The 24436-nt window shown below is 54.8% G+C and overlaps 2 protein-coding genes and 3 non-coding genes across 5 annotated transcripts; 4 read left to right on the top strand and 1 right to left on the bottom strand.

Annotated features, from left to right (window-relative positions):
- The first annotated feature begins 1665 nt into the window (after positions 1 to 1665).
- Positions 1666 to 9566, top strand: NCL (nucleolin). The gene is made up of 15 exons (XM_076341185.1): positions 1666 to 1847; positions 2579 to 2686; positions 3281 to 3563; positions 3905 to 4051; positions 4433 to 4618; positions 4843 to 4926; positions 5192 to 5327; positions 5720 to 5856; positions 6337 to 6463; positions 6683 to 6816; positions 7181 to 7316; positions 7421 to 7572; positions 8099 to 8225; positions 8662 to 8891; positions 9078 to 9566. The coding sequence occupies exons 1-15, from the start codon at positions 1830 to 1832 to the stop codon at positions 9155 to 9157; spliced, it is 2085 nt and encodes a 694-aa protein (XP_076197300.1). The 5' UTR covers positions 1666 to 1829; the 3' UTR covers positions 9158 to 9566.
- Positions 5031 to 5100, top strand: LOC143162641 (small nucleolar RNA SNORD82). The gene has a single exon (XR_012995733.1). It is a non-coding gene; the product is annotated as a small nucleolar RNA SNORD82 (small nucleolar RNA).
- LOC143162642 (small nucleolar RNA SNORD20) lies at positions 7710 to 7786 on the top strand. Its single transcript, XR_012995734.1, has one exon. It is a non-coding gene; the product is annotated as a small nucleolar RNA SNORD20 (small nucleolar RNA).
- On the top strand, positions 8391 to 8531 carry LOC143162639 (small nucleolar RNA SNORA75). Its single transcript, XR_012995731.1, has one exon. It is a non-coding gene; the product is annotated as a small nucleolar RNA SNORA75 (small nucleolar RNA).
- A 2516-nt stretch (positions 9567 to 12082) lies between the features above and the next one.
- B3GNT7 (UDP-GlcNAc:betaGal beta-1,3-N-acetylglucosaminyltransferase 7) lies at positions 12083 to 20374 on the bottom strand. The gene is made up of 2 exons (XM_076341183.1): positions 20308 to 20374; positions 12083 to 15630 (listed from the first exon to the last, which is right to left on the bottom strand). Exons 1-2 carry the CDS (start codon positions 20316 to 20318, stop codon positions 14427 to 14429), a joined length of 1215 nt encoding a protein of 404 aa, XP_076197298.1. The 5' UTR covers positions 20319 to 20374; the 3' UTR covers positions 12083 to 14426.
- Positions 20375 to 24436: the final 4062 nt, after the last annotated feature.

Genomic DNA, 24436 nt, shown 5'->3' with positions numbered 1-24436 from the left:
TGTCGACGCTTCCCCTGGGCACTCAGGGACGGCTCCTGTAGCAAATGGTGGGACGTGAGCCAGATGTTGCTATTTCACATGCATATAGCTGCCCTATACAAGGGTTTTCCCCAGCTGGGATCCCCATCTGCTTGTGTATGTGACCAGGGCCGGGATGTGGGCAGCGTCCCCTCCTGTACCAGCTCCCTCCCTCCCTGTACTGGCTAATGGTGGCAATCTCTCCACAGGCTCGCTTACTCCTGGAGGGGACGACTGGTCCCATCACCTTGCCTTGAGCGGGTGCCCTCAGCTATGGCTCTGTCTGCCTGGAAACTGCCTCTCCTCACCCAGCAGAGGAGAAAGAGGCACTAGGACAGCCTAGTAGCTGGGTATATTGCCTCACCCCGTGTGTCCCTTGCTTTCAGGTGGCACCGAGCAACCCAGGGGTGTCTCCTCAAGGCCATCAGGGCCCTGCAGGACCGCATTCATTGAGAGTCTGTGTTTTTTCTTCAGGGCTCCCTAGGACCTTGTGTTCCCCAAGACAGGGGCTTCTCTCAAGCAGGCCTCGGAAGGGCAAACTGCTATAGCCACACGTGCACGAGTCAGGAGCCCCCAGGAGCTGGCTGGACACCCAGTTTGAAGTGGGAGAGGATGTAAGGCAGCAGCAAAGCCCCAGCAATAGAGGCCACTCAGGTCTTTGGGGAACACCATGTCAGGCAGGGGCAAGGCAGCACTCAGCCCTGCCAGCAGACTGGCAAGTTAAACGGGTGCTGCACGCTGCCCTGCGGTCATTTCTACCCCGACTTCATAGCCACTGGGGTAAAACTCCACAGGGAGAAAGCTGGCGTCTTCTTTCAGTGAATGAATTCAAAAGCATTCATCAGGCAGAGTTTTATTTTTTTCTCCAGCGTTGGGCCTTTTCTCCCCGCCGGGAGCCAGCGGAGGGCGGCAGCTGCAGGGTGCTCCTGTGCCAACTGCAACCCCAGCAGCCGCACACCGACCAGCTCCTGGGGATGCTTCAAGCTGTCCAGGGGAGCTTAGCGCCTCCCCGAGGGTCGGGGAGGGGATGCCGGGGGCAGCGGAGGGGGGGTGGCAGCGGCAGCGCTGGGGAGGCGCCAGCCCCGTCCCTTTACCAAGGCCAAAGGAAAAGGCAAAGGCGTGCTGAGGCTCAGTTCCACCCCCGGAGCCGAGCTGCCGCAGGGCCGGCCTAGGAAGCCGGCCCCGGCCCGCGCAGAGCGGCTGGCAGACCCAGGCCCAGGCCCGGCCCCGGCCCCCCCGGACCCCCGCTCCCGGCCCCGGCTCGGCTCGGCTCCACCACGTGGCCCGCCGATCGCCACGTGCTCTCCCACCGCCCCGGCCCCGCCCACCCTCCGCTAAGCCCCGCCGCCCAATCAGGGCGCAGGCGCCGAGCTGCCGCCCTCTCATTGGCTAAAGCCGATTCCTCCCGGGCGGGCAGCGCGTCCCCCCGCTCTCGCCCCCCGCCTCACAGACTCGCTCTCGCCGGCGGCTGTAACGCGCTTTCCCGTTGGCTGATCGCAAAGCGCCGGCGATTGGCGGAGGGGCTCGAGGGGCGGGGGCGGCGATTGGCTGGGCGGCGCGGCGCGCGCGGCGATTGGCTGAAGCGGGGGCGGAGGGGGCGTGGCGTGGCGGAGGGCTAGGCAAGCGAGCGGAAAGGGCCTGCGCTCGCTCTTTCGTTTCAGTCCCCGGTCCGGGTCGCCAGCGCCTCGCCGCCGCTCCCGCCGACCGCCCGGGGCCCGCTCCGCTCCTCGCCGCCGCCCCGCCGGACGTGCCCACCCCTCTCCTGAGACAGCTCGGCCGCCGCCCCTGCGCCGCCAGGCACCGCCGCCATCATGGTGAAGATCGCCAAGGTGAGGGCGCCGGGCGGGGCCGCGCTCAGCCGTCAGGCGGGAAGCGAGCGGCCGCCGCCGTGGCGGGGCGGACGGATGGCGATGGGGGGGGGGCGGGGGGGAGCCGGGCCGCCTTCCCGCCGCCGTCTCCTCAGGCCGCGAGACGGTTTCCAGGCCTCCCCTCCCTCACCGTGAAGATGGCGGCGAGGGGAGGGGCCGCGCGCTCGGTGGGAGCGGTTTCAAGCCTCCCCCCCCCCCCCCCCCGTCCTGTCCCGTCCCGTTCTCGCGCGCGGGGGCCCGGCCGCGGGAGGGGGAGCGGGGGGGCGGGGAGGGGGGCTGCGGGGGGTGTGTGTGTGGAGGGGGGGGGCATCTCGGCGCGCGCCGCGTGCGAGCGCGCGCAGCCGGGGGGGCGGGGCTGCGCCGCCGCGCGGCCACGTGGTGCGCCGGGGAGAGCGAGCACGTGGGAGCGCGGGGCGCCCACCGCCCGCCCCGGGAGGGCCCCGCCGAGAGGCGGGGGAGGCCGAGCACCCCCCGCCCCGGGCCTCGCAGCCCCGGGTCCGCCCCCCCTCCCTGCGGCAGGGCTGCGCCGGCCCGTTCGGCGCCGCGGGGGCAGGTAGGGCGGCCACGTGGTTGGGACGATTGTCCGCCGGTGCGAGTGCTCGCAGGTGGCTGGGGTGCCTCGGAGCGTAAATGCGCTGCTCGCTCCCGGGCAGCGAAATGAACGCCGCCTAACAGCTCTCTCTCTCTTTCAGACTCCCAAGAATCAGATCAAACAGAAAAAAATGGCTCCTCCCCCCAAAAAGGTCGAGGAAAGCGAGGAAGAAGAGTCCTCTGAGCTAGAGGAAAGCAGCGGAGAAGAGGTGATCAAGCTAGAAATGAAGTCGAAAGGATGCACGTGTCAGAAAAGCGTCATGAGGGTTGGGGGGTACATAGTATGTGATAGAGCATCAGCATCAGTAAACAGCTAGCGTCTGTCAGTGTGGCTAAAGAATAGACTGGATTTCATAAGAGGAGAGCAACGTGGGGAAAACTAGCTTAGCTGCTAAGTCTGCACTTCCAGGCTTGGGAAGGACTGCTGGAAGCTGTTCCTAGTACTGATGAGCAAGTGGATGATTAATTATTCTAGTAGAGCATCAGCAATAAGTGACTTATCGCACACAAATAATATGCAAGGCTAAAAATTTCAAGCTACTGAATGCTCCTAGAGAGGTCACTGGTCTTGCTTCAGGACCAGGCAATATGGAGATGCTTTAATGTTCCATAAGTAGCTAAAAGCATGAAAAAGCTGGTTTTGAGCTTCATTAATTCAACAGAATAGGCAATTAAGGTCATTCAACAGAAACTAAGTCTGTCAGAAGGTATGCTTTAGATTGCAGTTGCTATATATTTGTCTGACATTGAAGTAATAGTAGCTTAAAGGGCCAGCATAAGTCTTACACAAATGTGTATTTCAGATGATCCCTCAGAAGAAACAACAAAAAGCAGCAGTTACACCGGCCAAGAAGGCTGCTACCCCTGCAAAGAAGGCCGCTACTCCTGCAAAAAAGGCAATTACGCCTGCCAAGAAGACCGTGGCTACTCCAGCTAAAAAGGCTGTTGCTCCATCACCTAAAAAGGCTGCTGTCCTAACCAAAGGAGCAAAAAATGGAAAGAATGCCAAGAAGGAAGAGAGCGAGGAGGAAGATGAAGATGATGAGGAAGATGAGGAGGAGGAGGAAGAGGAGGAAGAAGATTCTGGTAAGTTACTTCGTCCTTGTATAAGTTGGCTAAAGCTCGTCCAGTCAAGTTGCTCAATTTGAGTACCTTTGGAATTGAAAGTTTAGTATGATTTAATACTTTTGAGAGGGGGATTCATTGATTAAAAGGTGGTGAGGAAGGAAAGGTGGGGAATCGGCAAAGTTTGGAGGAGAACTTGGGCTGCTGCTGCATTACGTGCAGCATGTGCAGCATCTTCTAGTTTCCTGATTGTTCTTCCCTGAACTTTGCCGAAATCTTGGGCAGGGTGGGGGGAAGTACTTTACTAGTAAAGTTTGAAGGCTGAGTGGTACAGGTAAACCCTTGCTGTACTGTTGTTGCAGATGAGGAAGAGGAACCGGCAATGCCTGTGAAGCCTGCAGCCAAAAAGCCTGCAGCAGTACCAGCCAAAAAGCCTGCAGTTGTGCCAGCAAAGCAAGAATCTGAAGACGAGGAGGAAGATGATGATGATGATGATGATGAAGATGATGGTATGTGGGATTTAGGAAAACTTTGTCTGACTCTTAAAAAAAAAAAAAGTTAAACTAATAAGCACTTACAGGGAACTAGAGTAACTTAATGGATTAGTGGGAGTGATGCAGAGTGTGTGTGTGTGTCTCCATTTAGTGCCCAGCTGATTTTAGCTGGTTACTGGTGTCCATCAGATGTGGCTGAGTGGGTGTTTATTTCCCTATTGCTAGTAAGACTTCTTTTTTATAAAGACTATAAATAGACTAAACTCCTTTCCTGAGAACATACAAACTTGAGGAGGTGTGAAAAACACTATTTTACTTCACAAGATTTTCTTTTCTTAGTGTCAAAAGGGGCTTAATCTTGAATGTGTCTGAAATCTTGTGCTCAACTTGTTTCAGAGTCTGAGGATGAAGCCATGGACACAACCCCTCTTCAGGTGAAGAAACCTACTCCAGCAAAGGCCGCACCAGTGAAAGCCAAGGCAGACTCTGAAGATGAGGATGATGAGGAAGAGGATGATGAGGAAGAGGAGGATGAAGAGGAGGAGGATGAAGAGGATGCTGAGGAGGAAAGTGAGGATGAAAGTGAGTTTAAATGTTTTTAAGACCATAACTCTCTAATAACAGGAAAGATGCCTGAGCAAAATCTCTGTCTATCGTGGTCTTTTGGGCTGAGGAACAGTTGCTGTAGTGACAAGAGAAGGTCTTACGTGTGACTAGTGTAAAGATTAATGCTCCTGTAATGATCCAGTATAGGAAAAGTTGTTTTGTACTTTTATTTCAGTGTTGCTGTTTGTTCTCTATCACAGAACCTGTCAAGGAGGCACCTGGAAAGAGGAAGAAAGAAATGGCCAATAAAAGTGCACCGGAGGCCAAGAAAAAGAAAACAGACGGTAGGTGGCGTGGGATCATCAAACAATGCTTGATGGACTGTTACTGGACTGCTGGGTGAGGCACATAACTGTGAAGGGGCAGGATGCCGAGTGGGGTGTTTTCCAGCACAAATGATGATTATAAGGGACTTAATACTGAAGCATGATGTCGCTTTTGAGCAGAAACTGATGTGCTAAAGCTGTCTGGAGTCTGGCTTCCAGTTCTTTTAATTGCCTTAAAAAAACCCCAAAAAACCAACCAACTTGATTATCTTTTCATTTAAAGGGCCCACTTCAGCTTTCTCCCTCTTTGTGGGAAATTTGGTCCCCACCAAGGAGTATGAAGAACTGAAGACTGGCATCAAAGAATTCTTTGGGAAGAAGAACATCGACGTTTTGGATGTCAGAATTGGTGCTTCCAAGTGAGTTCCATCAGTAGAATTTTGCTGCTTATTTCTTTTAATTGGCAGTAATTTGTTTGGAGAGGTGTAACTCTGCTGATGCTGGTTCCCCCTAAGATGCTGGGATGGTTGCTTCATAGCGTATGGAAGCTGGAAGAGGCACGGTACTGATAAGGGTATAATACTTGCCTGGCTTGCAGCTTTTTCAGACAGCATCTCCCTAAAGGGAGAGCTGCCTCTTCAGTACAGAGCCGTTGTTCTCTACTGTTGTTTTGGTTATGTGGGCCAGTTAGCATTTATTTTATTGACACTGTAACTTGACCAGTGGGGACCTCTCTGGTTCTGGGTTTCTGTTTGTGCTCTCTGCTACTAGAGAGAGATCAGCTTAAATAGGAAGGTTACTCTTCTTTCAGGCGATTCGGCTACGTAGACTTTTCATCTGCTGAAGATCTGGATAAAGCTCTCCAACTGAATGGGAAGAAGTTAATGGGTTTGGAAATCAAACTGGAAAAAGCAAAGAGCAAGGAAACAATGAAAGAAAATAAGAAAGGTACAGCCTACAGCTCTGAATACCTGCGCACATCAAAGAAGAGTTGCCATAGTTGGGCCTTGGAGCAGGCTTGCAGTATTACTGATGGCTGCTATTCTGCTCTTTTTAAGGCAGATCTTCCTGGTTTGGGCTCTATATCATAAACAGTTTCTCAAATGCTAACATACGGATAGGCAAGTTCAGACTTGCCTATATCTGGAAATGTGATCCCAAGAAATAGTGCATACTGGGGGGGCTGAGGAGGAAATGTGGCTCTTCCTGAAGCTTTAGGACCTGTTTTCTGAACTTGATGCCCTTAAGAGAAGTACAATGGCAGCCTAATTAACTGTCATAATAGTTGCTTTTTCAGCTTCTGAAAATGGGAATGCTTATTGTGGTTTATTTTCTGCTGGATCAACTCACACCGGTTCTCACTGAACTGGCAGTGTAGATGAGGGATTTTTAGCTGGTAATGTGAAAGTAACTTTTTTCTCTTTGCAGAGAGAGATGCTAGAACACTGTTTGTGAAGAATCTGCCCTACCGCTTAACTGAAGATGAAATGAGAGATGTGTTTGAAAACGCACAAGAAATCCGAATAGTAATGAACAAGGAGGGGAACAGCAAAGGGTATGTAGCTGAGAGGACTGTTGGATGTTTGCTGTTCCTCAGACTCTTGGCATATTTTGATAAGCTTGTGTCCTTAAGCTACCTCAAGGGACCTGCTGCATTAGGTGTACTGAAAATGCTAATTTTGGAAGCATTTTTCTTCCACATCCTTTCCCCCCCCTCACGAACTTAGTTGTTCCTGGAAGGAGGCATTTGCTTATGTTCTTTTCTGTGCTGTAGGATGGCCTATGTTGAATTTAAAACGGAAGCTGAGGCAAACAAAGCTCTGGAGGAGAAGCAGGGCACAGAGATTGATGGTCGTGCCATGGTCATTGACTTCACTGGTGAGAAGAGCCATCAAGAACATCAGAAAGGTACTTTTCCAGACCAATAATGTGCATGCAAATGACATTTAGGATTTAATTCCACTTGTTTCAGAAGTTTGCTAGGGACAGAGCAACTTGAAGCACTGCAGGAAAACTGTAATATACCAGGAAGGGACCTTTTGCCTGACTTGTGCTCTGCATCTTAAGCACTTCATGCCTCTACTGCATGTTTCAGACAAGGGGGGATAACTAGTCCAGGTGACCAAAACAGTGTTGTACTTAGCCTTGTGCCTCACCTTGGGGTGAGGATGGAGCAACAACCACTCTCGCCCTGGAGAGGATGTTGTGCCTAGAGGAAGAGAGAGCTCTCCTTCTCCAAACTTGCACTTACAGCACTGAGTTTCCTCCGTAGGAGGTGGAGAGAGGGAATCAAAGACCCTAATTGTCAACAACCTCTCATACGCTGCTTCAGAAGAGACTCTCCAAGAACTGTTTAAGAAAGCTTCTTCCATCAAGATGCCACAGACCAACCAGGGCAGGCCTAAAGGGTATGTTGTGCCTTTCTCCTGACTCTGAGTTGGCATCACGAATGACTTAACCTCTGCAGATCCCTTGTGCTCCCAGGCTGACTGAAATCTTCCTCTCCAAATAGGTATGCGTTTGTAGAATTTCCCACAGCTGAGGATGCCAAAGAGGCATTGAACTCCTGTAACAACACAGAGATCGAAGGCAGAGCAATCAGACTGGAATTCAGTTCGCCAGCATGGCAGAAAGGGAACATGAATGCAAGAGGAGGATTTAATCGTAAGTGCTCCGTGTTTGATCATTTGATCTTGAGACAGCTGTGGCAGGAGGGTACCATTCATGCAAACTTAAGGCTGCTTTTTTAAAAAAAAAAGTATGCCTGTGGAGTGAAAGACTTGCATTGTGAGCGAGTGTGCTGGATATGATGACTGATTATCTGAAATGCTGATGAAACTATTGCCGAAGTCCTCTAGATAGTCAAGTGCTGATCCAGCAGTGTCTGTACAGTTAGTATCCCTATTGATAAGATGCAAGCATCTATTTTAAAAAAAAAAAAAAGGCGAGGGGGGGAGAATTCTTTTGACAATACCAGGTTGGCTGATGGAGATACTTTGACATCAGGTTCAAACTGCAGTCCTGAAAAAGTTTTGAAGGACTTTAAGTGCCTGAGCTGTTACTTCAAAACAAACCCCTTGGCCCTGTGAGCTGTTCTAGGAGCCACTAGTGCAAGCTGGATGTGATGTTAAGAAACTGATGGTTGCCTTGCTCAGACATGATGATTTCTGAATGTATTCTCTTTCTGTAGAACAAAGCAAAACGTTGTTTGTCAGAGGCCTTTCTGAGGACACCACAGAGGAGACGCTAAGAGAATCATTTGAAGGCTCTATAAGTGCTAGAATAGTCACAGACAGAGACACTGGATCATCTAAAGGGTATGTTAAACGTCACCTGGGGTTAGTTCACTTGCTACAAAAAGCCTCCCTTTAAATGATTTATGCAGTGCACGGTTTCTAATGCTCATGCAGGCGATTCTTTGAAGCTACTAAGTTGCATGGAAGCAGAGGACAAGCTTACAGCTTTGGGTCTGTTCGTAGGCTCACTTCTCAATGAGCTCCTTCCTGCCAACAAATCCGTGGCAGCCTATGGATTCGCACGAGAAGAATATTAACTGTTCAGTACTGGCAGACTCACAATGGGGCTCCCCATCGGTTGTGATGAGCCACTGCTGTTCTACAAGTAACACGGTCCTGATCCCTGCGTGGCTGCGGAAGTGCAGGCATTTGTTTCCGAAGGGATTGCTATCGAGTACCTGTAGGTGGTGCTACAGCTTGTGGAGTTTGACTGTCTTGCTCTTAACCCGTTTCCTAGGTTTGGGTTTGTGGACTTCAGCTCCCCAGAAGATGCCAAAGCAGCTAAAGAAGCCATGGAGGATGGAGAGATAGATGGAAACAAAGTGATCCTTGATTTTGCTAAGCCAAAGGGTGAATTTCAACGTGGCGGCGGATTTGGCGGTGGATTTGGTGGTCGCGGCGGCAGAGGAGGAGGCCGAGGAGGAAGAGGTGGATTTGGTGGCAGGGGTGGTGGCAGAGGATTTGGAGGTAAGACAGAACAAGTGCTGCTGTTCTAAGGGGGCGTGCTTAAAAATTGATCCCAAGCCATTCTTGGGATTATGGTGTAGTGCTGCCACAGTGTGCTTGATGTGAATCGGGATGGGTTTGGAGGGGCAGTGGTACCTGTGCATGGATACCTGTAACTTTTGCTTCTTGACCTAATTTTCTTTCTAGGTAGAGGAGGTGGCTTCCGAGGAGGCAGAGGAGGAGGTGGAGATCACAAGCCACAAGGGAAGAAGATAAAGTTTGAATAAACTTTCCCTTTTCTTTCCCTTCTCCTGCTCTCTGAGACTATCTGAAAGGACTCCGGGGGTTTTTATTCTCCTTTTATCTTGGCGGAGCCTTCGGAGGACATTCCAAGATGCAAAGCAGTACTGTGAGCCACTTGGAAGATACAATTTTCATTTCAAGGAAGAGAGAGCAAGCCATTTTGACTGCTTGCTTATTCAAACGAACTTTTTAAAAAATGAGCGATAGATGTGGGAGTTTAGCCCTTGTCTGTGAGTTGTCTTGAATTTATAATGTTTTACCCATGTACAAAAATATTTTTTTTTTCCTATAAACTTCTGTAGCATTTTTGCTGTAAAAATGCAGAATGTTTTATCATTTGTGCTTCAGCACCCTGTCTTGGACAGATTAAAGGACCTAAACTGGTTCGTGTTACTTCTGTGCCGCTAAATGAAGCAGGGCTGTGAGAAATAGTCTGTCTTGAGCCTTCTCTCTCTTAAGGTTGTTAATGTCGGAGGCAGCAGGTAGTGTCCTGCCGCTGCCCTAGCCTGCGTCAGCTCCCAGCAACGTACATGTGCTATGCTTAGGGTGCTTGCCGGAAGGAACAGGGGAGAGGAATACGATGGCTGAGGTAAGCCCTGTGTGGAAGGTGTGTGTTATGTTGCATGCTAGCCAATTGCTTTTTTTTTACTTTGTTTTTTTTTTTAAACAAATGAGTAAACTGGATCTTGTACCAAGGCCCTGCACCTCAGTCACACTCTTGCAGGCATTGCCTCCTCTCTTCTTGACTCGTCCCTAAGTGTGAAGCAAATATATTGAAACATGGGGTCGGGGGCAGTGACTGTGCTTGCCACCTTGACCAAACAACGTGCCTTCTGATGTTCCTTAGGCTTGGTGAGGGTGGTTGCCTCCACCAGAGTGGGGATGGAGGTGCTAGGTCCCTCGGCAGTAGTTGCTGGCCTCTTTTTCTAGCCAGGCGCTTGGCTGGTGTCCTGCAGCAGCAGCTGTGAGGGGACAACGCTGCTCTTGAGTGACTGCAGCACGTGGGTGCAGAAAGCACCGGGGGCACACAAACCGTGGGGGCAGCTGCTGTTTTGGTTTAACTCGGGCGGTATTGGCTGCAGGGCCTGATAGCTGTCAGTTCAAGCCTTCCCTGGGCACAGGTACCTGCAGGCTCAAGTGCCAACTGCCTGCACAGGTCCTCTGGTGGCTCGTCCTGCTGCGGGCTTTTGCTTCCCAGCTGGTGGGCAGTGACCTTAAGCCTCAGCTCTGGCTGTGGTTGTGGAGAGCTCCGCCTTCCTTGCATATTGTAGTAACGCTGGGAATGTTTTTTATTGCCATGCTAAGTCCTTGCAGCCCCCCCAATGCTGATGTGGTCATCTCTTTCTGCGTATGGATTCCCAGCAGAGCCACCGGAGGAAAAAAAAAAAGGGTTTCTCTACAGATAAAGTGTTTTATATTAAACCAGTGGGGAAACGGTTGCTTTTGGCTTGAGGGTTCTGCTGCTGGAGACCTGGGGAGGGGTTTGCGTGTCTTGTTCCCCCCATCCCTCGAGCAAGGGCTCCTCCTCTCCAGCCGTTTGGGCATCAGCCATTTTAGAGCCGGCACCCGAGCCCGGCGGCAAATGGTCGGAGGGCGGCGGCGGGTCCGGCCGCCAGGGGGCAGCACAGGCCGGCGCTGGGGCGGCGCTGCCGGGGCCGCGGGCAGAGCGGGCCGCCCCGCCGCCAGCCCCGCGGGGCGAGGAGCCAAGGCGGGCCCCGCGGGCTCCTCGCCCGCCGTGGGGGGGGTTGATGGCCCGCGAAGAGCAAGCCGGGCTCGGAGACCTCCCCCACTTAGGTGTGAAGGAGGCTGAACAAAGGGATTTGGGGGCCGCATCCCTGCTGTAACTCGCCTCCTTGTCCTGCAGTCGACCCCATCCCTGCCCCGTGGGGCCCAGCCCCGCTTTCACACCGGAATATGGGCCCTACTCCCACTGCGGGACTCTGGATCCCTGGCTGGAGCGTTTGCTTGTACCCTGGGGAGGAGTCCCCCAGTGGGAGGAGGCAGCCCTGGGTCATACTGGAGAGGGAAAGGGCAAGAGTATCCACAAGTGTGTCCACTCAACATTTCCCTTTTGTCCCCACCTGTGAAAGTTTTGGTGCCACAGGGAAGCTGGCCCTGGTGGCCTGTGGCCCAGCCTGCCAAGTCCAGCATAGCCTGGTCCCCATTGCTGGCCTCTCTGCTCCGTGTCAGCACATCAAGTGGCCAAGCCAGGTGCCAGCCCTGGAAACCGAGCCCCTGGTGCCCAAACACCGAGGTGAGACCCGTGGGCTCCTGCATGGGTTTCCTCCTCTTCACCCCAGCCAGGTTCAAACCTGATGCGGGCTTGTCCCTGTGGATGTGGCTCGCTCTGCGGATGTGGCTCACTCTGCTCTGCAGTCGCTGCTGACCTGTGGCACGTGTATCCCATTGTGCTATGGCCAAGGGATGTGTCACCCTGTGGTGGTGCTTTGGTTGGGGAAAAAAAGGCAGTGAGCGTGGTCCTGCCGTGGAGAGGGTGATAGGGCCAGCGAGGTGGCGAGCTCCTTCAGTGTGAGGAGGACAGGGTGTTCAACAAAACAGGTTGAGTTTCCAAACCTGCTGAAGCGGCTTTTCCCACAGAAGTTGAAATGAGAAGCTCCTTGCTGCAGGGCACCAGGAGAACATCTGAAGTTTAGCTGGGTTTGAAATGCAGCTAGAGGAGCGCATGGAAAAGAGAAAATATCTGCCAGCCCTTGTTAAACGCCATGCCAGGCTCCACAAGGAAGCTGTACCAAGCCGGCGCAGGGCAGCCACAGCCCCCAAATGCCTGCTCCAAGCAGTGGTTTTGCCACTGTAGTCCATTACCAGGTTTTGTTCCCAACTAGCTGGCCTGTCTTGGCCAGCAGAAACCCACTAGCAATGACACGAGGTGAGGGCTTGGGTTTTTTTTTTTTCTTCTCCTTCTTTTAACCTTTATTTAGAAACTAGAATATTCACCAAATCCTACAAGGTTTCTCTGTACAGGTCCCACCAGGCGAAGAGCAACACTGCGATTTCTGCACGCAGCCCTGGCTCGCTGTACGCATTGCTAGAGAGCGAGAGCTGTCCCCTGCATATAGGATAAATATACAGCCTAATGTACTGTACCTGACATAAATTACGGAGGTGTCAATTTGGAAACTTTCTGAACTCGCTCCCGTTGGAAGGAGGGAGGGGACGGGAAAGCTGCCCAGCAGGCAGTGAAAATGCCCTCGGGGCTCTGCCCTGCACTGCCTGCACTTGTCCCAGGGACAGTGCCACTGGGTGCATTGAAAATCAAATTTCACAGTATCACCGCCAGCCCCGGTACCAATGGCTGAGCCCGGGGCAGCAACGGGCTCTTTCTCTCCCTCCTCTTCAAATTTGCAGCTTGTCTGAGCAGATAAGGGGCATTTGCCGAGAAGTGGCGTGGCTTGGTGGAAGGGTGCCTTTTTTGGCTGGTTTATGCCCTTTTTTTGTTTGTTTTCTAACCTGGAGAACATACAGACTTGGAGTAAATGAAACAGGCCCGTTTCCAAAACACATTAAGAAAAGGAAAGGAAAAAAAAAAAAAGGCACTGCACAGGGGGACCTTTGAGGTAGTCGAAATTTTTTCCTTTCAATGTCTGGCAGCAGAGAGAGAGAGAGAGAGAGAGAGAGTGCACATGTGCCTGTTTTGCTGTGCATGGTCAGGGCCATGGATGTGGCTGTGCGTGTCCACCTGCATGCAGGGACACCTGGGCGTGCAAGCCCTGCACACAGGGACACCTGCGTGTGCAGAGCCTGTGCCTGGGAGCTGGCACGCCAGTGCCCATGCACGCGTGTGGCTTTGCACATGCCTGTGGCTTTGTTCACACCTGCAGTTGGTGGCCGGAGAGCATCTGTGGCCCCGTGCGTGGCCACGTGTGTCTGTGTCGGGGGGTTTCCATCACGGCAGCTGGCTCGGGGCTCCCCTCAACAGCTCCAGTGGCCCTTTCAGCCCAAAGAAAAAGGGCCATGTCTCATGATACCACTCCCTGTCGTGCTCCTTGGCCTCATCCTGTAGAATAAACACTGCAACAACCCTGAGAGGAGCAGACGTGGTGCGAAACACCAGCCCTCCTTCACCTTGTCCCCTTGGACCCTGCTCCGTCTGCTGGGGTGGGACCAATGCTCTCCAACCTGCCCTGGAGCGTCGCGCTTGCTGCAAAACCGGGGCCGGGCCTGAAGTGGGCACACATGGGGTCTTTGGGGACTGTTGTCCCCCTCCAAGGCAACCCCACCAGGGCAGCCCTGCTGCAAGGAGAGGGTGTCCCTGCAGCAAGCCCCACGGGCTCCTGCACCCAAGCCGGGGTCCCAGGTCTGATAAGCCCCTGGGCTGCTCCAGCCAGGGCCGACTGGGTTTCTCTGCCGCTTCCTTGGCTGTGGGCAAGGGCAGCCCGCCTTGTTCCTTCCCTTTCCTTTCCTGCCAGGAGGAACAAATCCCTGAGGAATTTCGCCTAGGTGCATTCCTCCAAGTGCACACATAGCGAGGCCAGGAAAGGGGCTGAGGAACCAAGCACAAGCCCAGGCTGGCGCTGGGAGCCACCATCGTCTGGGACACTCTACCGGGGACAAAGCCCCTAATCACCCGACTGTCTGGCTGAAACCCTAATGGGGGCTCGGGGCTGGCGAGGTCCAGCCTCGGAGGAGAGCCCCTTTCCCCAGCTGCGTAGTGGGGACACAGAGAGGACTTTGGCAGGGGTGAACACAACAGGGTCAATGTCACTAAAACCTTGCATGGAGGAGAAAATTGAGATAACAAATAAAAATCCCCTTGTCTTTTGAGTTGGGGGGGGGGCTCATGCACTTGTAAACTGCTCAACTCCCTTGGAGTGGCTTCCCTGGATAGCCAGACCCTGAACATCTCCAAAAAATGCCTGTGCCACCTCCCTCCCTGCCTCTCCCCACCCCGCCTTTCACCATGCTCTGTTGGAGGTGGTACCTAAAGCAGAGCACAAACCCCTCTGCCTTCTCTCTTTCTCTCTTAATTTTGTGCTAGATCTGTCGTGGTTTTTTTTTTTCCCCTCTCTTCTTTTTCAGCAGCCCCCAACCCAGCTGGAGATAAGTGAACCACATTGCAGTACAGGAACAAACACTACCGCAAACCCTGCCCGCGAGCGCAGCGTCTCTGCCCTCCTCGCCCTGGAGGGAGATGCCCCCGAAGGACTTGTGTGTCACCAGCAGAGGCCCACCCCATCCCGGAGCAGGGATTGGTTGTCCCGGCCCATCCAGTCCCAGCTCTCCAGAGAGACTGAGCTAAAGGACGTTGAGTTTTCTCGAGCACGTCAAGTTACTATGGACCAAGTCCCACATTTGGAGCAACTCTGGAGGCAGCAGTTTATGAACCACCAACATACTCCGGAAAAAACACGGCTCCTTGTTCATCTTGCTATTCTTGTTCTTCACAATGCCAAAAGTTTTGAAGCCCTCGTGCCCAATAGGTGATACTTTAAGGACCTCCAAGCACATCCCTAGGAAGACATCGTCGATGGGGTAGAGCTCCAGCGTCTCCGAGGTCTTGTGCAGCCTCTTGGCCAGGGGCCCATCCATGATGAAGCCTCCACCCCCTGCATAGGGTGGGTAGTTGCTTTTGTTGTAGAGGGCGCTGGGGATGTAGTACTTGTTCTCCTTCTTCCGGATCGGCTTGGCCTTGTAGAGGACATCCCCCACAAAGAGGTCCTCTCCCTCCTTCTTGTCCTCCAGGAACTCCAGGATGTTGCTGGGACTCACAAACACATCATCGTCACCTTTGAAGATGAAGCGGACATTGTCGCAGTAGATGTTCAGCCACTTCAGGAAATGGACCTCTTTGAGGGTGAGGTTGAAGAAGCTGTCCAGGAAATCCCACTGCAAGATGTCCCCATAGATGTGGTTTTCGTAATCCAGCAGTTTCTGGTAGTTGGCTCTCTCCTCCTCCTTGGAGGCTGTGCCCAGCAAGAACAGCGTCCTGATCCTCTTGCCATCCACCTCCTTCTCCTGGCCCCAGGTCCTCCGGATAGCCTCGCGGCGGTCATGCTGCGTGATGATAGACTTGACCACAATGAGCAGGTAGACGTCCCCGCTGCATTTCTCGGGGTGGTTGATCAGCATGGGGAAGTAACGGCAGTGCCGATAGAGCAGGAACTGCTGGAAGTTGGGCTCCAGCCCTTTGAACCAGTCCACGTTGCTGAAATTCTGGTTGGCCGAGCAGTTGGTAGTGGTGACATCCCAGGATTTCGCGTGCTTTGCTGTCACGCTCTCCTCCTCCTTCAGAAGAGCTTTCTCCTTCTTGCTCTTCCAGAAAGTGCTGGTGATGGAGAAGGCATTGTCTCTCTTCTGCGTTTTCAGGGGCTCCGGAGGGGACAGCTCTTTCTGCTGCTGGCCCTGCATGAACTGGCTGGGCGCCATTCCCCGTTGCAGCACCGTCACCATGATCACCAGCAAGAAGGAGAGGCACACCGTTTTGTAGATGGTCTTCTTCCTAAGGGGATGAGACAGGGGGGTTAAAGGAGAGGAAACTGCAGGCTGCGAGAGGCTTGTCTGCAAAAGCACCTCCTGGAGATGTCATAGATGCTCATAATCTGTGTCCCATCACCTTTTGACGGGCAGCAGCCTTGTGGGAAGAGCTGTGGGACACCTCTGCGCATGCTCTTCCCACCTGCATCCTACTTGTGGGGCGGCTCTGGGGCCACACTTAACCACAGGAACAGGCACAAGGCACGTGGCAGGTGGCTGCGGCATCATCTGGTAACCCCGGGTCTACACAAAGAGCTGGGAAGGGTTCACGGGAAAGAAGAAAATGGGTTAAGAAAGAGAGAGATGAAATCAGGATGAGAGCTTCACCAAAGCAGCTGTTTTGGAGGAAAGTCCCAAGGGAAACCCCTGCTTCAGCCATCTGAAAATTGCAGTTTAGGACAAGAGCAGAAGGGAATTATCTTTGAAGCATTAGCTCCAAAACACAGATGTACTGCCCGTGGCCCTAGACTGGCATCACAGGTTACACAACACTGAGAAACCGGAGCCGGGAAGACCACGGGAGTCAACACAAAATGGGCATCACCGTTTCATTTCAAAATGGCAGTTCGGGACAAAAAAATTGCCATTTGAGACAAATTTCAAGGTTCAGTGGGGAAAAGACATCCCTAACTCTGCATCCGCCTCAGGAACCAGCATTTCTGGGGGCACTGCTGGGTGTTTTGGCTAGCTCTCAGGATCTGTTGCTTTGCTTTGCAGCGATAAGGACAGCAGATGCACCGCTGGGGATTTCCACCGCTGCAGATCTCAAGTTTGGGAGCAGATTTTCCCAGCCTGCAGCAAATCAGATATCTGCATGTCCAGGGTGTGCGGGGGACTGAGGGTGGTAGATCCAACCCAGCCCCTTACGGGGCCATCCCACCCCCCCGCTGCAGGCCCATTGCCCAGGGAAGCCACTGGCTCATGGGACAAACCCTGGAGCTCGCCGGGGGCTTGAGAGGGACCCTCCTGCGGTCCTTGGGACAGCGGGAAGGCTGCACCCAGAGATTACTGATGCACCAAATACCCGCCCCAACCTGCTTTACCACACAGTTAAAGGTGGGTTTCTTGTCCTGCTGCCGTGGAGGAGAGGAACTGCCCGCTCTGCCCATCTGCACCATGTTGCCCCCGAGCGCCTGGCTCCCCTCCGCAGCTGACACATCTGCACCAATTTCCTCCCGCCTCAGTCCTGCTTGCTCCAGCTGCCTTGGGCCATCTCCCCGTGCAAATGAGCACCGGGCACGGGGGCGGCAGCTGGGCTCCACATGCCCACCGGGCTCCCGATGGCTTCCCGAGGGCAGCCCCATCTCCGGCTGCTCTCACACAGAGGGGACATGCGAGGTGCTTGGTGGTCCCCAGAGCCCCTTTCTCCCTTGGCTGGGGAGCCTAAAGAGACAGATGTGACACCGGTCTCTTGGCTCCCCTGTGCCTATCCTCTTGGTGACAGAAGCACGTCCCAGCCCAGGTGCCACCCATCGGGGACAGCCCCTCAGCCTCCCGCTCTCCGTTAGAGCCAGAAAGATCCAAGATCATCTCTGCCAGGCAGAAAGATCCAAGATCATCTCTGCCAGGCAGATGGCACCTTCACTTTGGGGTAGTCCAGCGAAGGAGCCTGGGGCTGAAATTTGAAACATTTAACCCGAGTAATTTCCAGATAGCTGAAAAGAAAAAAGCCTTGAAACTCTTCCTGGCCCTGGGGGCCGTTGGGAAGCTGCTGGGGTTTTGGGGCACAGGCTGCACCAAAGCACCTGCTTGGTAGGACACCCCAATGCCCCTCGGGCTCCCCAGGGCAGGGGACAGCATTGTGCTTGGGGACTCCGGCCACCCTGAAATGCAGGAGCCCTAAATGGGAACCAGGGGAACCAAGAGTTTTCGGGAGCTCCTGCCTCTGGCTTCACCCTCAAGTACAAAGAACTTTTCAGCCCCGCGCTTACATGGGAAAACTGTGATCACTAGTGTGGATTGTGAGAGCGAGCGTGAAAATAAGTAATTACGGGTAAATGGATAGATATTCCTGTCTGGTTTTATATGTGGCCACTCATCTGTGACTGATGAGGGAGCAGTTCTGATTAGATCTCTATTCCCTTAACCCTCTCCAGCCCTGGCCACACAGCTCTGAGGTTGTTCTTACCCCTCGGTCTGATACAACACCTGCACAGCCAAGCAACATTTACAACCTCTCATCAATACCTGGCACTGCAGCAGAAATAAACCCGGTCACCCCTGTATAGTAACCCCAATTGCACCGATCCCATCCTGACACCCCAGCCTGGCTCCCACCCCATCCCACCTCACCCCATCCCATCCCTGCACTCCCCACCACCCCAAGGACAACACGTGATAACATACCCAGCCTGAAGAATGTCCAGGGGTTCCTCGGAAGCCATGGGCAGGAAGTTACTGATATAATTTTAAAAGATTTGCATGAGTAGGGCTGTCACTAACTGGCACGGATGGGTTCCACCCTTGGCAGGCTCTGCCTGCCATAGACAGGAGCCGCATGGAGCCGCTCACCCCCCGTTACCCTCCTTGGGTCACTGCTTTTTATTTCAGCCCAGGCAGAAGGAACTGTCCTGGGGGTGAGGGGAGAGCTCCATCTTTTAGTAAGAGGTGGAGGGTTGGGTAGCCTGGGTACATCTAGGTATATCGGTGAGGTGTTGCACAACAGCACAGAAACTTATTCCTCCTTCCTTCAGCGGACACTGTTTCCCAGTTCTCACTGGTGCAATGTGCAATTTTTGCTTTGTTACAAAAAACTATTGGGGATTTTTCCTGTAGGTCTGACTCTGCAAACCATGGGGACACCATCAGGTCCAGCAGCAGCTGGGACCCCCATGGCCACCTTCGGCCCTGCAGAAACCCCGTCCCTCCACTGGCAGGAAAGCGATGGGGACTGGGGGGACCCTGAGCCACAACCACAGGCGATTCCCACATCAAACCAAGGATTTTGGGAGGCAAAAGAGTGACAATTGTGTGCGCGTCTTTTCTGATCTTGAGTCTTTCTGCTCTGTGGTCTCCTCAGCTGGGAAGTACTTCAGGGGGGAGAAACCAGGTCCTGCTCTCTGGAGACCCCAAGAACCACCGCTTTGCAGGAGACGAGGGCGAGGGAGGTGCTTTGGGTTCACTGCCATCACAGAGAAATCACCGTGCTGAGCCCCAGTGCCCTGCTCTGTGGCACAACGCCTAGCCTGTCCCCAGCAGCGTCCCCAAGAGCCTGGGACACCTGGCAGTGCGGGGCCCGGGGACAGCAGCAACCCGGGGACAGCAGCAACCCATGCCCCATCCCGGCTGGGCTCCCAACGGGGACTGGGTGTCCCCACCACCGGTGTCGGTGCCATCGAGAGAGCTTTGAAAGGGTCCCAACCCGCTCCCCCTCCTCCCTTTTCTCCACCAGGAAAATCTGAAAAGCCTCCCTGTGAGACGGCCACGCCACCGCTGGCTGTGCCCCGGGCGGTTAAATATAAACCCCCAAATTAGAGGTGGGCAGTTTCCCTTTCAGGTGGTGATGCTGTGGGGCAGGCGAAGCCCCAGGAGACTGGGGCTCTCCGTCCCCGGAGAGGCACACAGCCACTTTTGATCCGCATGAAAACGTCTTTGATCGGCCATGGCTATCTATTTATTTGGATTTTTCTGGCCTCTCAATTAGACCCAGTCACTGAGCCGGCAGAGGCACCGCCAGTATAGAGCCTTTTCTGTTGGCGGTGCCAAGGGCTTTGGAGAGGGGATCTTATCTAGGAGCAGATGCTGGGCAGAAAGCACCAAATGTCTCCAAAAGCAGCCCACACCGGCTGGGTGCAAGCGTCAAGCGGGGCCCCAGCTCACGATGGTTGTCCCCAATCCCGGGGTGTACGCAGACACGTCCCCTTCTTATAAAAGACGTCTGGTTTAAATACAAGGCGGTAAAAACACAGGGCTGGGAAAGCGGCAAGAGGTGAAACCCTGGATGTTTCTCCCGCCGTGGGCATCTGCCCCCAGGCTGGCGCTGCCGTGGGACAGGGACCCCACGGGGCAGGTCTGGCTGCCCCCACGGCCCCGCTCCCCCCGGCCTCGCCACACAAACCAGCCCTTTGCAGGGAAGGGCAGGGAAAGGCATCTCCAGCGAGGGGGGGGCGCTGACCGCCAGCCCCCGCCCGGTGCCGCCGCCGCGGTTCCCGCCGTGCCGCCGCGCCGGAGCTCCGGTGCCCCGGGATGGGGCGAGGTTTGCGCTGGGAGCGGACACCCAGAGAGCCTTCCCCAGGGTACCCAGGCCCGGGGGTGATCGGGGAAGACCCCGCCTGGGAGCTCTCTGTAGAGCCGGGGCGAGGGGGAGCGTCGCTGCCGGGACGGGGACAGACAGACAGGGGACAGATGCCGTCCTTTGTCCCTTCCCCATCCGCAGCCTCACCCGCCCAAGTTGCCCTTTCCCAGACAGCCGCTCCCGGCGCATCCCTCGGGAGGGACCCGGCGGGGAGGGGACCGGGGCACCCCTCGGAAGGGACCCGTTGGAAAGGGGACCGCGCAGCCCCCCCAGGCTCCGGGCAGGGCGCAGCGCCGGGACGGCGGTGCCGGGCGGCGGGAGCGGAGGGCAGGGAACACCGGGTCTCAGACGGTGCTGGAGCGGGGCAGGAGCGGGGCTCGGGCTCCCCGCTCCCCGGCAGTCACTCACCACTGGAACATGCTGGGAGTGGGACGGGGCGGCCGCTCCGCTGCTGGCCGGGGCTGCCCGCGGTCCGGGCGCTTCTCTCTGCCCTCTTCCTCCTCCTCTTCTTTTTTTTTTCTCCCCCCCTACTTTTTCCCTTTTCCCTCCCCTCGCTCTCCGAGGTGGAGCCAAGAGGGATGGCAGAGCAGGTAAGTTAACTCTTGCCCTGCCCCTCCGCCCCCCCCAGCCGCACCAGCAGGCAGAGAGCTCCCCGCTGCTGGCAGGGGAAGGGGACGCGGGGTGTCCCACCCCCTCTGGGGACCCTCCCCGCGGCACGCTGCTGATGGGACACCCACCCATCAGCAGACTGGGGATCCCACCCCAGCACCCCTCAGGGCCTTCTGCACCCCGGGCACAGTGCCCTCTCTGGGGCGCGTTGGCCCTGCCCCATAGCTGTTAACTGCAAAGGATCCCAGTTTTATGGGAAGGGGATCCCAGCGCTCACCAGGAGAGGTGCTTTTGGCAGCTGGGATTTGATCTCTGGAAAAGGAATGTGGGTCTTTTCTGCCCCCCAATATGGGCAGGTCACTTTGGGATGAACCCCAAAAAGGAGCTGGGGCCCAACCCCAGTTTCTCACAGGGACATTGAGATCCCAGCTTTGCCTCTGTGTTCAGGGGCACAGCATGGTTTGGGATCCCTGGAGCAGTGGAGCCACACCTCTCCTGGGACCCACACCTTATGCAGGACCCCACCTCTCCTGGGACCCACACCTTGCCTGGGACCCACATTTCTCCCAGGACCCACATCTCACTCAGGCTCCACACCTCATCAGGGACCAACTCTCTGCCCAGGACTCCCACCTCACCAGGCACACACGCTCTGTCCGGGACCCACACATCTCCTGGAACCCACACCTCGCCGGGGGGGTGCAGGAAGTCAAGGGGAAGGGTTACTGCAGCAGGAAGGTGCCTGCTCGGCATGCCAGCACCTGTCTCATAGGTCAAATTTCCACCAGCACCACGGCAGGCGAGGTGTCCTTCCAAACTCTTCCTTCAGCCCTGGTTTGAAGCAGTGTTTCTTCAGAACCCCTGCTGCAGCCATATCAGCATGGGACATCCCATTGCTCATTGAGAAGGAGATTTAAGACCTTCCTTTCCTCTTAAATGTAGCATTTCAGTTGAGGGTCTTTTTCAGCCATGAAAATCAGCGCCTATAATTTCTGATGTCTCCCTTTTTGTCATCCCCCCATCCCCACCAGCCGCTTGTATCAACCACGAAGCCAGGCTGGGAAGCCTGCAGGAAATCCTTTGGGATATTTCCTTTCCTGCCCAGCAGAGATATCCCAGTCCCTTTCCCCACAGCTCCTCTGCATTTTGCATGAGTGTTGAGTGTCAGGGTCTCCCACAGCTCTCACAACCCCCTGGACACACTGTGCTTGTCATAGGAAAGGCTCTTCTGTTCCGAGGCTGGGCATGCGGTGGGACCCATGCAACCTCTGCTACTCAAACAGCATTTGGCCCTGCTCCAAGAAACCCCCAAGTCCAGCTCAGTCTGGGGAGGAAAATTGCATTGCTTTCTCCAGACCCGATTCTCTCTCCTTATCCCTTTCCCACCACAGCAGCTCAGCAGATGCCCCGCAGCTCTGCGTCCTGAGGGCTGTGAAACCTCCCGAGAAAACATTGCCCAAACAGGCTGCGCCAGCTCTGCAGCACCCCACAACCTTATCAACGCCAAAGGTCCCTACGCACCTTCTCCAATTTCTTTTTAGTCTGTTCCCACTGCCCACAGGAAAGTCTGTATCTGCTGAACTCATGGCCCAAGAAAGTCATGGCTGTAAGATGCGCAGAGAAAGGGTGTCAGGGGTACCTTAAAGATCCACACTGAGCATCAGCTTGACCGGAGTGGGATGTAAGAATGACTCGTCTCATCCCTGTAGCACAGGGGTGGTGGGTGCACGCCAGCCCATGGCTGGGAATTCACCCCACTCTGCACAGAGGGGCTCATGGTGGAGGAGGACCCCACTGGAGACGCCCCCTTCACAAACAGGCACAAAGGGACGCAAACAGCAAAGACCCGAAAACGCAGCCACCATCTCCTCCTTGCAGTGTGCCCTGGGACCATGATGGGGACGGGGACAGCAGCATCCCTGCCATGGGCGGCTGGAATAAAACCCAAAACACAGCCCTGGAGCGGCTGCTGCAGCCACAGGGGATGCCCAGCTGCTGTGGGTGTGCAACATGCTGCCGGGGCTCTCTGGATCCCCCATCATCAGCATGTCCAGCCGGCAAGCCCAGGGCTGGCTGCGGTGCAGCGTGCCCGAGTGCTGTGCTGCTCTGGCATGGAAGTGGCGCTGCTGCAGGGCGAGGAGGGCTCCCGGCAGCCTGTGGCAGGGAGCTCTGCCAGCCGTGCTCCCAGGCTCCTGCCTCTCTGACGGCTGCTTCCGTGCAGGAAAGTGGCAGGGCCACGAGCATGGGGACTTCCCGGATGCTCCCGTGCTGCTGCACAGGGTTTCAGCTCAAATAACCCCCTCTGTGCAGGCAGATCCCACTTACACCTCCCCCTGTGCAGGAGAGAGGCACGTCCCGCTGCGTGAGAGCATTGCAGTCCTGGGGCGGGATGGCTGTGCAAAGCTTTACTTCTGATGTTCATTAAAGACTCAAACCATGTCAGGTCTGGGGCTACTAGTGACAGAGAGAAGCACTGTCCTAGGCACCCCTGGCATTGCCAGCTCCTGTTTCAAGGCTGAATCTTAAGATGAAGCATCATTTTTTACATTTGTTTCATCATTACATAGAAAAGTTTAGGACAAACCCAAGTTTTCGCGCTCTCCAGATTCACCCTGGGAAAGCAGAAGGGTGGCAGGAAGGCTAAAACCAAACTGAAAGGGTTGTTTTTTTTTTTTAAAAAGTCCTCCTCCACAAACTTCCTTGCCTCTTTCCAGCACCCAGTGAGAACAGGTTTTACCGAGCAGCCACAACCCTCTGCTGAAAGCAAAACCTGAAAAAGCGAAACCTGAAAAAGCGAAACCTGAGTTCTGCTTTTTTTGCCCAAAACCAGAGCTGAGGGCAGCACCACTTCACCATGAGCAGACCCAGCCACCAGCAGATCGCTGCCGTTCCTGCCTGCCCCTGCCTTCAGCAAGGTGGCTGGATCCATTGCCTTGCCCCACCTTCACTGCAGCACCCTTATTTCTTAGGTCTAAGCCATTAGACAGAAATTCGGAGGCACCAAGCCCCTGTTTAGCACCGTTGGCAGAGCTGCGGGTGTCCGGAGAAGGGCTCTTGGGTGGTGAGTGCTGCTCGGGCATGGGAAGTGCAATGCCAGTGACATTTCGAGGTGCGCCAAGCCGCTGGGGTCCCGTGAAAGCTGGCAGGGGACCTGCGAGAAATAACACTCGGGCGTATTATGGTTGCACTGTATGGAGAGGCAGAAGGGGAAGGTAATGCACAGACCTTCCCGGGTGACACCCCAATCACGGTTGGGGTGACATCGGCTTCCTCCAGACAGCAGCCACCTCCGCGGCCACCGGCTCCCAGGACCATCTGGAGACAGCCAGTACCAGTGCCACGCTCACCCCCCACCTGAGCATCCCTCCCGGTGTCACTGCTGGAGATGGGGCCAAGCGACCCGTGGGGACATGAGGCTTTGGAGCTGGCATCTAACAGGCTACGGGGCATCGTCTGGGGCAAAGGGAAAGGGCGAGGACTGGGACGATGCCAAAGTGGCTCATTTAGATGTTCTCAAAGCAAACCACAATGCTTTTTTTGTTTCAAGAAGCCTCTTTTTATTTCAAAGTGGACCTGAATTAAAATGTTTTATAAAAAAAAAATAAGTACAGAGAAAGAAGTGAGCTTTTTTTATGAAGTTTATGTAATCCCAGAAGACTGGCTTGTGGCAAGTTGACCCTGCCAATGTTTTCCCACTGATGGTTTGGGTTTTGTTTCACTGGGAAAAGCTGCCCTGGTTTCTTTGCTACGGGTTTGTGTTGTTTTTTGATTTCTTTCCATTCCAGCAAATTATACATACACAGAAAAAAGTCTCATCTCTTCTCCCAGTGACTCTCACACCTCCTGGCCACTCGTGCCAGCGCCAAGCCAAGGTCCCATTGCCCCACGACCCCCAGGGACACCCAAACCAGCCCTCTCCTCCCCAAAC

Source organism: Aptenodytes patagonicus, chromosome 6 (assembly GCF_965638725.1).
Source record: "Aptenodytes patagonicus chromosome 6, bAptPat1.pri.cur, whole genome shotgun sequence".
Lineage (NCBI taxonomy): Eukaryota > Metazoa > Chordata > Aves > Sphenisciformes > Spheniscidae > Aptenodytes > Aptenodytes patagonicus.
Note: the sequence above shows the minus strand (reverse complement) of the source record. Positions and strands in the feature narration are given on the sequence as shown.